The 13,666-nt window shown below is 39.6% G+C and overlaps 1 protein-coding gene across 3 annotated transcripts in view; it reads left to right on the forward strand.

Annotated features, from left to right (window-relative positions):
* Positions 1-13,666, forward strand: part of TRIM24 (tripartite motif containing 24) — a 117,103-nt gene that overhangs the window by 40,882 nt on the left and 62,555 nt on the right. For all 3 annotated transcript variants that reach the window (XM_061414838.1, XM_061414837.1, XM_061414836.1), the window contains exon 2: positions 9,988-10,106. In XM_061414838.1, the coding sequence (XP_061270822.1) occupies positions 9,988-10,106 (119 nt within the window). The remainder of the gene's footprint in view (positions 1-9,987; positions 10,107-13,666) is intronic.

Consider the following 13,666-nt stretch of genomic DNA (forward strand, 5'->3'; position numbering starts at 1 on the left):
CATAAGAGACACGGGTTCGATCCCTGGGTTGGGAAGATCCCCTGGAGGAGGACATGGCAACCCACTCCAGTATTCTTATCTGGAGCCTAGAAAATCCCATGGACAAAGGAGCATGGTTGGCTACAGTCCAGTGAGTCACAAAGAGTTGTACATTACTGAAGTGATTTAGCATGCATGCATATCCTTTTCATTTAAATATTTTCTGTGTACAATGTATGCAAGATGTATCCTTAGGCAGATTTCAAATTCCGCAGTTGGCACTTACTTAGTAGTCGAATGACCACAGGCAAGTCATGATGCTCAGTTTCCTGATCTGTACAGTGGGGATGATACTTAATACACTAGAGCTGGGTAGCTGTGAGGGTTACTAGTCCTCAGGCTCTCTTATCCCTAGAAATGGGCATGAAGTTTCATTAGCTTGCACACGTTTATTTCCATGTGCTCTTAGGCCTTCAAAGTGGTTTGGTTCATGAAAGATAGATGGGATAAAATTAGTATTGCAGGGGAGCTGCTTATTCTTTCCTCCTTCCTTGGCATAGCCATTATCCACAATTTTGTGTTAATCATTCTCTTGTTTTTCTTTATAATTTATCAGCTATACTTGCTTTCCTAAATAGTATTTTTGAACTTTGATGTAGAGTATAATTGGAGAAGGAAATGGCAACCTACTCCAGTATTCTTGCCTAGAGAATCTCTTGGACAGAGGAGCCTGGTGGGCTGCTGTCCATAGGGTTGCAGAGAGTTGGACACGACTAAAGTGACTTAGCATGCATGCATGCATTAGAGAAGGAAATGACAACCCACTCCAGTATTCTTGCCTAAAGAATCCCGGGGGCAGAGGAGCCTGTTCAGCTGCCTTCTATGGGGTCACACAGAGTTGGGCACGACTGAAGCGACTTAGCAGCAGCATAGAGTATAATATATATTCTTCTGGGACTTTCTTCACTCAACATACTTTTGGGAACTCAGCCATCTGTAGTTTACATACATTGACTTCATTGTTATATCAGTTCAGTTCAGTTCACTCAGTCATGTCCGTCTCTTTGTGACCTCATAGACTGCAGCACGCCAGGCTTCCTTATCCATCACCAATTCCCAGAGGTTACTCAAACTCATGTCCATTGAGTCAGTGATGCCATCCAACCATCTCATCCTCTGTTGTCCCCTTCTCCTGCCTTCAGTCTTTCCCAGCATCAAGGCATTTTCCAATGAGTCAGTTCTTCACATCAAGTGGCCAGAGTATTGGAGTTTCAGCTTCAGCATCAGTCCTTCCAATGAATATTCAGGACTGGATCTCCTTGCAGTCCAAGGGACTCTCAAGAGTCTTCTCCAATACCACAGTTCAAAAGCACCAATTCTAAGGTGATCAGCTTGCTTTTATAGTCCAGCTCTCAAATCCATACATGACTACTGGAAAAACCATAGCCTTGACTAGACGGACCTTTGTTGGCAAAGTAATATCTGCTTTTTAGTACGCTGTCTAGATTGGTCATAGCTTTTCTTCCAAGGAGCAAGCATGTTTTAATTTCATGGCTACCGGCACCATCTGCAGTGATTTTGGAGTCCAAGAAAATAAAGTCTGTCACTGTTTCCATTGTTTCCCCATGTATTTGCCATGAAGTGATGGGACCAAATGCCATGATCTTAGTTTTCTGAAGGTTGAGTTTTAAGCCAACTTTTTCACTCTCCTCTTTCACTTTCATCAAGAGGCTTTTTAGTTCCCCTTCACTTTCTGCCATAAGGGTGGTGTCATCTGCATATCTGAGGTTATTGATATTTCTCCCAGCAATCTTGATTCCAGCTTGTATAATGTTCTATTATTTGTATATACTATAGTATTTTCTATTGTTGATGGACATTTAGATTGTTTCTTGAACTTTTATGTTGTGGACTTTTATGAAAAATAGTGCTGTGAACATTTTTGAGCATGTTTCCCAGTGCTGAAGAGTTTCTCCATGGTGAAAGTGTGAATCACAAGGCGTGTGCATCACTATGGGAGTTCATTCACTCATCCACTAAATATTATCAAGTACTGCTGTGTGTCAAGTACATGTTTAGGTGCTTAGAATATCAGTGAACTAAGCAGATGATTTACATTTTACTTGCGATACTGCTAAGTCACTTCAGTCGTGTCCAACTCTGTGTGACCCCATAGACAGCAGCCCACCAGGCTCCGCCATCCTTGGGATTTTCTAGGCAAGAACACTGGAGTGGGTTGCCATTTCCTTCTCCAATGCATGAAAGTGAAAAGTGAAAGTGAAGTCACCCAGTCGTGTCCAACTCTTAGCGACCCCATGGTCTGAAGCCTACCAGGCTCCTCCGTCCATGGGATTTTCCAGGCAAGAGTACTGGAGTGGGGCCAATAGCCAGATGATAAAAATAAATATAAATGAAACAGAAGGATAGCTGCCCGAGAGAGAAGAATCAGAGCAGGATTAGGGGAATTTCTTGTGCAGGAATGTGCTGGGAGTGGTGGGGGGTGGGGCGTGCAGGCGTCATCAAAGGTAATATTTGAAAACAGACTTACAGGAGTCTATGCACCATGTACAACCTTATAAATACCAGAAAGAAACAACTATGGCCATTGAGCACACAGTGATGAATGATTAAAGAAAATATCTCCATACTTCTCACAGAATTATTTTTCTTTAGTTAATCAGATTTTAATCACTCTAATTTCTGAAAGGATATATTCCAGATCCTGATCTCTGTCAGTCTGTATAAAGGAACTTTATTTTATTTTTAATTGGAGGATAATTGCTTTACAGTGTTGTTAGTTTTTGGTATACAACAACTTGAATCAGCTGTTAGTATACATACATCCCCTCCTTCTTGAGCCTCTCGCTCACCCCACCCATCTAGGTCATCACAAAGCACCAAGCTGAGCTCCCTGTGTTATGCAGTAGCTTCCCACTGGCTCTCGTCAGTGTATAATGTCAGTGCTGCTCTCTCAATTTGTCCCGCCCTCTCCTTCCTCCAGTGTGTCCACAAGTCCATTCTTTGCATCTGTGTCTGTACAGAGGAACTTTAAGTGTGCTCAGACTTGAATAGAAATTATGTTTACCCGCTAACTTTTTATGGGTAACAAAGTATTGTTGAGGTAGCAAGAAGGCAATGGCACCCCACTCCAGTACTCTTGCCTGGAAAATCCATGGACAGAGGAGCCTGGTGGGCTGCAGTCCATGGGGTTGCTAAGAGTTGGGCACGACTGAACAACTTCACTTTCACTTTTCACTGTCATGCATTGGAGAAGGAAATGGCAACCCACTCCAGTGTTCTTGCCTTGAGAATCTCAGGGACGGGGGAGCCTGGTGGGCTGCCGTCTATGGGGTCTCACAGAGTCGGACACGACTGAAGTGACAGCAGCAGTAACAGGTTAAATTCACCACCATACACAACTGCGGTTCTTAATTCATCTGTCACAGTGATGCAGTCTGTGACCCCATAGCTTTCTATGACATTTTTGTAACGTGTGGCAGTACAGAGCCTGCATTCTGTGGTCCCTTGGCCATGGGTTCAGATCACAACCCCACTACTGTGTGACCGAGGTCAACTTAATCCAAGGCTCTAATCTTCATTCCTCCTCTGTATGAGGATAAAACACTACATACAAGAACAGCACTAAATAAAGGTTAGTTATTTTGCTTTGTTTTTTTAACTTTTTATTTTGAAATAATAATATATTGATGGAAGTTAGAGAGAGGTCCTTTGCACCCAGTTTTTCCCCAGTGATTACTTCTTATATAACTACAGTGCAATATCAATCCAGGAAATGAACATCGTTACAATAGTGAGTATAGTTTTAATGCAACTTTATCACGTGTTCAATTCAGTTCAGTCGCTCAGTCGTGTTCGACTCTGCGACCCCGTGGACTGCAGCACTCCAGACCTCCCTGTCCATCACCAACTCCTGGAATTTACTCAAACTCATGTCCATCAAGTTGGTGATGCCATCCAATGATCTCATCCTCTGTCGTCCCCTTCTCCTCCTGCCCTCAGTCTTTCACGGCATCACGGTCTCTTCAAATGAATCAGCTCTTTGCATCAGGTGGCCAAAGTATTGGAGTTTTAGCTTCCACATCAGTCCTTGCAATGAATATTCAGGACTGATCTCCTTTAGGATGGACTGGTTGGATCTCCTTGCAGTCCAGGGGGCTCTCAAGAGTCTTCTCCAACACCACAGTTCAAAAGCATCAGTTCTTCGACGCTCAGCTTTCTTTACAGTCCAACTCTCATGACCACTAGAAAAACCATAGCCTTGACTAGATGGACCTTTGTTGACAAAGTAATGATTACAAAGTAATCACATGTTTAGATTCATATAACCTCACAGTCAAGATGCACGACAGTTCCAAACAATCCCATCACCAAAGCTCTCCCTCTTGTTACCTCTTTATAGTCAAACATACCCTCTTTCCCCAGGCCACATTGTCCCTAATTTCAGGCAAAGTACGAATCTGTTTCGTATGTCTATATTCTTGTCATTTGGGGAATGTTATGTAAGATCATTCATAAGACCTTTCAAAATTGACTCTTTAAAAAACTCAAGCTAATGCCTTTAGGATCCATCCAGTTTGCTGTGTCTATCAATAATTAGTTCCCTTTGATTGCAACTGTTATCCCATGGTATGGATGTACCACAGTTTATTTAACCATTAGCTTATTAAAGGAGATTTGGGTCCTTTCAAGTAACAATTAAGATTGTGAAGTCCACGAGGTCGAAAAAGAGTCGGACACAACTTAGTGACTAAATAGCAACAGTGGCAGTTCAGATTTCTGTGTGAACTTAAATTTATTTCTGCTCAGGAGTGAGATTGCTGATTCATATGATAAATTTTATGTTTAGTGTTTTTTTAAGAAACTGCCAGACTGTTTTCCAGAATGGCTCTGTTATTTCACACTCTCCGTGGGAATGTGTAAGAGATCTAATATCTCAACATTTTTTAATAGCTCTGTGCTGATAACCCATCATGATCTTAATTTGTATGTAGTACCTGATGGCTATTGATGTGGAGCATTTTATCACATGCGTATTTGCCATGTCCATACCTTATTGGTATTGCATATCCTCTGTGTATTTTGTCCATTTTTTAATTGGGTTGTTTGTTTTTGTTTTGAGAGTTCTTTATACATTGTAGATGTGAATCCTGTGTCAGATCAGTGGTTTGCAGATATTTTATCCCAGCGTGTAGCTTGTTTTTTCATCTTCTTTATAGGTCTTTTGCAGAACAAAAGTCTTAAATTTTGATGAAATCAAATTCATCCATATTTTTCTTTTATGGATTGGGTTTTTGATATATCTAAGACCTTCAACAAGCCTTATGTTCTCAAGATTTCTCCTGTTTTCTTCCAAAGATTTTAGTTTTATGTTTTATATTTAAAACTGATCCACTTTGAGTTAATTTTATATAAAATGTGAAGGTTAAGTTGAAGTCCAGTTTTTCCTATGTGTACCCAGTTGTTTCAACCTTTTGTTGAAAAGTCTTCCCTTTTCCACTGAATTGTTCTCACATTTCTGTCACAATGAGTTGCACTTGTGTGGGTGTACTTCTTGCTGCTGTATTCTATTCCATTCGTCTATGCATGTACCCTGCCAATACCATCCTGTCTAAGTTACTGCATGTAAGTCTTAAAATTGGATAGTGATTCTTTTCACTATATTTTCCTTTTTCCAGAATTGTTTTACCTATTCTAGTTCCTTTCCTTTTCCACATAAATCTTGGAATAATCTTATCTATATTTACAAAAAGATCTTGCTATGATTCTGATAGGAATACACTTAGCCCAACAGACCAGTGTTGCGAGAAGTGACATCTTTACTGTGATGCATTTCAATCCAAGAAAATAAAGTCTGACAGATTTTATTCTTTGGGGCTCCAAAATCACTGCAGATGGTGACTGTAGCCATGAAATTAAAAGATGTTTGCTCCTTGGAAAAAGATTTATGACAAACCTAGACAGCATATTAAAAAGCAGAGACATTACCTTGCCACCAAAGGTCCGTCTAGTAAAAGCTATGGTTTTTCCAGTAGTCGTGTATGGATGTGAGAGTTGGACTATAAAGAAGGCTGAGCGCCGAAGGATTCATGCTTCTGAACTGTGGTATTGGAGATGACTCTTGAGAGTCTCTTGGACTGCAAGAATATCCAACCAGTCCATCCTAAATGAACTCAGTCCTGAATATTCATCGGAAGGGCTGATGCTGAAGCTCCAATACTTGGGCCACCTGATGTGAAGAGCCGACACCTTAGAAAAGACCCTGATGCTGGGAAAGATTGAAGGCAAGAAGAGAAGGGTACAAGAGAGGACTAGATGGTTGGATAGCATCACCACCTCAATGGACATGAGTTTGAGCAAGCTCCAAGAGTTGGTGAGGGACAGGGAAGCCTGGTGTCCACGGGGTCGCAAAGAGTTAGACACGACTGAGCAACTGAACAAGAACAACAACAATCTTTCAATCCATGAACAGTATCTCTTATCAACATTTTGTAGTTAATCAGCATAAAGGTGCAAAAATCAGTTGGCCCTACCTGTGTAGATCTGTTTCAAGTCTCTATGCTTTCTCATTTACCTGTGTGTCTATCCTATGTTTGATAACGGACATTCCTGATTACTGCTGCTATGTAAGTCTTGAAATTGGATAGTGATTCTTTATTATTCTCCTTTCCATTATCCATTCAGCTATTATAGTGCATTTGCCTTTTAATATAAATATTAAAACAATCTTGTCTATATCTGCAAAAGGAAATGTTGTTAGGATTTTATTAGGAATTCTGTTTAACTGGTAGATCACATTACTTTTTACTACATTGATTATCTCTATCCATGAACATTGTCTCTCCATATATTTAGATCTCTTTTGATTTCCAAAATTTTGTAGTTTTCAGCATACTAGTACTATACATGTTTGTTAGTATTTAATTTTGTTTAGAGCTGATTTCCATATAATTAAATGGCTGTTCAAATTATTTTATAGTAGTTTGTCCCTTTTGAGAAATTGGTCCATTTCATTTATATTGTCATTTTGTGTGAATAGTGTTCTTAGTATTTCCCTGTCATCCTTTTGCTGTCTTATGGTCTGTAGTGATATCCCCATTTTTATTCCTTATGTTTGGTAAGTTGTGTCTTCTCCTTTGTCTTTATCAGTCTTGCTGGAGGTCTGTTAATTTTATTGACCTTTTTAAATAACAAACTTTTTGTTGAATTGACTTCCAGTTTTTCAATTTCATTGATTTCTGCTCTTACATTTATTATTTCTTGCTTCTGTGAGGTGGAGGTTGAAGTCTTAAGTTTCTTGCGCTGCATCCCTTGCTGTCCTGGTGAGAGATCTTCCTCCTCACTGGTTGATGGTGTGGAAGTTGATGCTCCCACTGGGCACTGCTAATACCTCCCCGGATGGTAGGGGTATGGGTGCCTATTTAGTGTTTCTCATCTGTTCTTCATTGACACATCAAAGGAGAAGGGATATAGGGGTGAGGGAGGTTACTGATAAATAGCAATGGAAGTCTGGACTTAACACCAGGCCTTCAGCCTGGAGGCAGGGGAGTACCTGATTACTGTTCTGGACATAAACGCTTAGGCTCCTCACGTCATCTCCATGGACACTGCTGGGGGCCTCGTTACCACCCAGTGAGGACCAAAGCCCTAACTCCCCACCAGGCTTCTCTGACACAGGCAGCAGGGAATGGTGGGGGCAGCTGGTTTCTGCTTGGCCAGGGTAGAAGCTGAAGCTTCCCACTGGACCTTTGCTGGTAGGAGAGGAAATACTTTTTTTCTGTGGTGGTTAGGCCTCAGTTTTCTGTCTTGCCAGACTGCCCTGTTCCTGGTCCTTTGAGTAGAGGGAGCACCCTTTTGTGGATTTTTTTTTTTTTTAACTACCTTTTGGTGTTTCTGAGACTACAGCTTCATGAGCTCCCACTTTAGCATATATGAGGCTAAAAGAAAACCCAGCGAACTCACCATTATCATTCCTCAGGTCCTGAGGTCTCTAGACAGTCTGCCTCCTCTCTGCCTTTCTCAGTTTTGTATAGAATGTGTAGAGTCTTTAGCTGTGCTTATCTGGAATAAGGAAAAGTATGTTTATTCAATCTTTCTGTTCTGTGAAGTGCATTGCCACATTTTTACAGATTTGAATTACTGATTTCTTGTCAGTTCTATGTTCTATCTATACCTTCTCCCAATTGAGGGCTTATTTTCTCATTTTCTTCGTGGTAATCTCTTGCCTAACTGTAGTTCTTAACTTTACTGAAGTTGAATTCATTCATTTCTCCTTTGTGCTCTTGCTTTTTGTTTTCTTGATTAAGAAACTTATTCCAGCTCTAAGGTTACACAGATACTTTCCTCTATTTCCTCATGAAAGTTTTAAATTTCTTCATCTGTCCTATCCAAAATTTTGAATTAAGTCAAGTAGGGATCTGATTCTGGAGAAGGCAATGGCACCCCACTCCAGTACTTTTGCCTAGAAAATCCTGTGGATGGAGGAGCCTGGTAGGCTGCAGTCCATGGGGTCGCTAGAGTTGGACACAACTGAGTGACTTCACTTTAACTTTTCACTTTCATGCATTGGAGAAGGAAATGGCAACCCACTCCAGTGTTCTTGCCTGGAGAATCCCAGGGATGGGAAGCCTGGTGGGCTGCTGTCAATGGGGTCGCACAGAGTCGGACTCGACTAAAGCAACATAGCAGCAGCAGCAGCAGGGATCTAATTTCATCCCTCTCCCACTGTAGAGAGCTGTAGCAGCATGAAAAGTTTTCCTCCCCTTTCCCACCAATTTCTAGCGCCACATCTGTCATGTGTATAACTGTATTGAATCTATAGATACGTTTGGAGAGACTTGGCACCTTTACCATCAAGAACATGGTATTTTCATTACTTAGGTATTTTTTGTTAATGATTCTAAATATAGCTTAACATTTTTCTACACAGTGGCCTTACACATTTTCAAAACTTTACTCCTAAGTACTTAATATATTTTTTTTATTATTGTGAAATAGTTTTAGTTTTTTTAATTAAGATTTTTAAAATTTAGATTTTAATTCATTCATTTATTGTTTCACAACTCCCACAAAGGGACACAGGACAAGCACTGTGAAAGATCTCCCCTCTCCCAAAGGAACACTGTTTGCACTTAAAGGAAGCAAATGTAGTGTTTTCTGAATTCCCATGGACATTTTAAACAAAATAAGTGTGTCTGTGTTCCACTTTTAGCAATCCCGATCTTGTAGGTCCAGAGAGAACCAGAACTCTAATTCCTTTAGGAGGGTCCATATGATTCTGCATATCTCTCTGAGAGAAGTTGCTAAACAATAAAAAGAATAGCCTGAGGGGATGTTTATTTAGAAGAGCATCTCATTTAAAGTTATGAGCATTTTTTCATCATTTAATATACTAGTGTGGGACATACACATAAACACACACACTATATGTATACACAAATGGTGCACCTGTGTGTAAAATTCATATATGTACATAAAAGTGAATTGCTTTATGTTAAGTAACAACAGGTATAAATTTAAAGATAGTAGACCTGTAAAAGAACCCATTCGCAGTTTGGATGAGATGTGTTGGGTTAGGACTCCATATTTTGTTTTAAAACTTAGAATGTGAGCTTAAGGATATCAACAGGATTGGTGGTTGCATGAGGTAGCTGTTGGGGGTGGACAAAATGGGTGAAAAGGGTCAAAAGTTACAAATTTCCAGTTATAAAATAAGTCCTAGGGATGTAATGTACAGTATGGACTATAGTTCATAAAACTATCACATATATGAAAGGAGCTAGGGGAGTGGATCTTAAGTTCTCACCACCAAAATAACACCAAACTTGTAATTGTGTACAATGACAGATTTCAACTGGATTTTTTGTGGTGATTGTTTTGCAATATATACAGACATCAATTTCTTTCGTTGTGCAGCCTAAACTTACTGTGTTATGTCAATTATGTGTCAATGAAAAAAAAAAGTTAAAAATACAATTTTGTCTTTCCCAGTTGGAGTCATTCGGTGTCCCGTTTGCAGCCAAGAGTGTGCAGAGAGACATATCATAGATAACTTTTTTGTGAAGGACACTACTGAGGTTCCCAGCAGTACAGTAGAAAAGTCTAATCAGGTAAGTGTATTAAGTCTTGAGTCTCTTGCTTCCTCTTAATGTGGCAGCCTAGAATACTGGAGAACTTATCATGCATTTTGTTGGTTTGTCTCAAGCATATCTTTAATTAATTTCAAATTATCCCTTCTCCCTGCTTGGCTTTCTTTTCCTCCCTTTTAATATATTTGCTGGGTAAACTGGGTTGTTAGTCCAGTAAAATTAGCCTTATTCTGAATTTTGTGCACCTCTTAAGTCATTTGACATGCTTCCCTCTCTGCTGTATTTTGTGTAAACTGGTGATAAAAATATAGAGGCTGGTTTATATTTGAGTCCCACTGGGTAAGAGGATATAAGAATATGTCCATCCATATGTCTGTGTGTCTTTCAAGCAGAAAGATTGTGATGCTTGGTTGTCTTTTTTTCTGATGTTAATGGCCATCAATGATCACTGCCAGGATTCCATATTTCACTCAGACTTTGAAAAAGGATGACATTTTCATTCTGTCATTCTCCTTTATTTCTCAACTGGAATAGGAAGAGAAAAGCATCCTTCACTGATTCTTAGGTTTACAGGAAAAGTAGATAAATGCTCAATTCTTTCCCTTGAGTTGCTAAATTTTAGAGTAGTGATTTATTTTCTTAGCATTCTTCAGAGGTGACTAACGAGTGGTGTGTGTGCTTATTGTTATGAACTAACTCATGGAGTATTAACATGAAATGTGTTGTAGTTATTCTTATTGGTGCTCAAATTTGTGCCATCTTGGCAGTGAGGATTCCTGAGTCCTTCCAACACAATCCCAGTAGTCACTGCTATCTTCCTTGCTTTCTATTTTGACAAGATCTTGTTCATTTTCTGCTCTATACTTGCAACCTGCAGGAGTTGGTTCTTCTGAGAGCCTTGGTTCCTTTTAGTCTGAAATGGTATTTAGAGAACACAATATGGATGCTCCTGAGCACTTTGTTGGCCAATTTTTCTATGATTTTCAAGAGAATGATTCAGCAAATGCTTTTTTATTTTTAAAAGAGGAAGGAAAAAGGAAAAATATATCAAGGATATATTGACATTTTTAAGTCAAATCTAGAATTGTAGATGAAAAGTTGAGCAAATAGGAAGCCAACTAAGATGATCTTTTCCTCTGGCATTGCAGTCTTCCTCCAGTACCACCTATTACTAGAATCTAATGTGGAAGCAGCTCATTAAGCATAAATGAGACTTGCAGAATAAGAGTGAAGACAGAGTTGGTACTGAAAGTAGAAATTATAGAATTGTCTCTGTCAAAACAGAAAACAAGGTAACAATTACTAAATGTATGTACTGGAGATATTCAACCAAATCATCATGTTTTAAGGTTACTTAAGTAATTCTTCTCTATATGGTTAAGTCACCCACTTGATAGGCAGGTTCATTTGTTTCATTTTGCTTTTGTTTATGGTTTTGTTTAGGGCTTTAGTTTTTTTTTAGGGCTATGAGCCATGCCATGTAGGGCCACCCAAGATGGACAGGTCATGGTGGAGAGTTCTGACAAAACATGGTCCACTGGAAAAGGAAATGGCAAACCACTTCAGTATTCTTGCCTTGAGAACCCCATGAACAGGATGAAAAGGCAAAAAGATAGGACAGTGAAAGATGAACTCCTCAGGTTGGTAGGTTCCCAATATGCTACTAGACAACAGTAGAGAAATAACTCCAAGAAGAATGAAGAGATGGAGCCAAAGCAAAAACAACCCCCAGTTGTGGATGTGACTGGTGATGGAAGTAAAATCTGATGCTGTAAAGAGCAATATCGCATAGGAACCTGGAATGTTAGGTCCATGAAACAAGGTAAATTGGAAGTGGTCAAACAGGAGATGGCAAGAGTGAACGTTGACATTTTAGGAATCAATGAACTAAAATGGACTGCTGCTGCTGCTAAGTTGCTTCAGTTGTGTCAGACTCTGTGCGACCCCAGAGACAGCAGCCCACCAGGCACCCCTGTCCCATTAGATCTACTACTGTGGGAAAGAATCCCTTAGAAGAAATGGAGTAGCCCTCATAGTCAACAAAAAAGTCCGAAATGCAGTATTTGGATGCATTCTCAAAACAACAGATGATCTCTGTTCGTTGCCAATGCAGACCATTCAATATCACAGTAACCCAAGTCTGTGCCCCAACCACTAATGCTGAAGCAGCTAAAGATCACCAGTTCTATGAAAACCTACACTACCTTCTAGAACTAACACCCAAAAAAGATGTCCTTTTCATTATAGGGGATTGGAATGCAAAAGTAGGAAGTCAGAAGATACCTGGAGTAACAGGCAAATTTGGCTTTGGAGTACAGAATGAAGCAGGGCAAAGGCTAGCAATTTTGCCAAGAGAATGCACTGGTCATAGCAAACACCCTCTTCCGACAACACAAGAGACGACTCTACACATGGACATCACCAGATGGTCAATACTGAAATCAGATTGATTATATTCTTTGCAGCCAAAGATGGAGAAGCTCTATACAGTCAGGAAAAATGAGTCCAGGAGCGGACTGTGGCTGAGATGATTGGATGGCATCACCAACTTGATGGACATGAGTTTGAATAAGCTCCAGGAGTTGGTGACGGACAGGGAAGCCTGGCATGCTGCAGTCCTTGGGGTCGCAAAGAGTCAGGCACAACTAAGCGATTGAATTGAACTGAACTTTTTTTTTTTTTTTTAATTTGAAATTTGTGAAACTACATATAAATTATTCATATACTGGTTCCAAAGAAAAATCTATGAAACAGAATGTTTTCAGGGAACTCAAACTTCTATCTCCATCTTCACCTACCCTATATTTTCTCTTATCTTACAGCTAACCGTTTGATTTCTTTTATGGTTTATCCTTGCATTTTTAATATTGTTTTATAATATAAGTAATTTTATGTTATTTTAAAGATTTAAGCAAATAAGTCATTCCAGCTCATCTGCGTCTTTCTTAGATAAGCAGTAATATGGTATGCTTTAACACTTCGCTTTTTTGGTTTTACTTTTTATAGTGGACATCCTTCCCTAAAGGTATGTATAGAAATCCCTTACTCCTTTTTGCTGCAGAATGTAGAGATTAAGTTTTGGGTGACATCCTTATAGAGGTGATAGTTGAAGCTGAGGGAATGGATGAGACCAGTCTTTAAACCTAGCAAAAATTTACAGAATCCAGAGGAGAAAGAGTAGTGGTGGGATCCAGAGAGGCAATCCAGGAGATAAGAGGATGTGGAAGTGTCAAGGAATCAAAATTATTTCTAGGACATAAGAGTGGCATCAAATGATGTTAGAAAGGTGAAAAGCAAGAACTGAGAAAGAACAAGTTTGGGTTTGTGGAAGTATTATCCAGATATTTGGGATTTGACTAATGTAAACCATTGACTGAGGGGAAAACATTTTTTCCCAATCATAAATGGTGTTATGAGGACTGTTTATGTGTTGTGTAACTTTAATATCTGTTCTTAGAAAATAGGGCTAACATCTACACAGTTACACAAGCTGGGGGGAAAGGTACTATCTCTTGCTGTCTCTTCATCTCGCATATCCAGTGTATCCTCCAAACCAGTCAGTTTTACTTCCAAATCTCCTT

This window comes from Bos javanicus, chromosome 4, assembly GCF_032452875.1.
Source record: "Bos javanicus breed banteng chromosome 4, ARS-OSU_banteng_1.0, whole genome shotgun sequence".
NCBI lineage: Eukaryota > Metazoa > Chordata > Mammalia > Artiodactyla > Bovidae > Bos > Bos javanicus.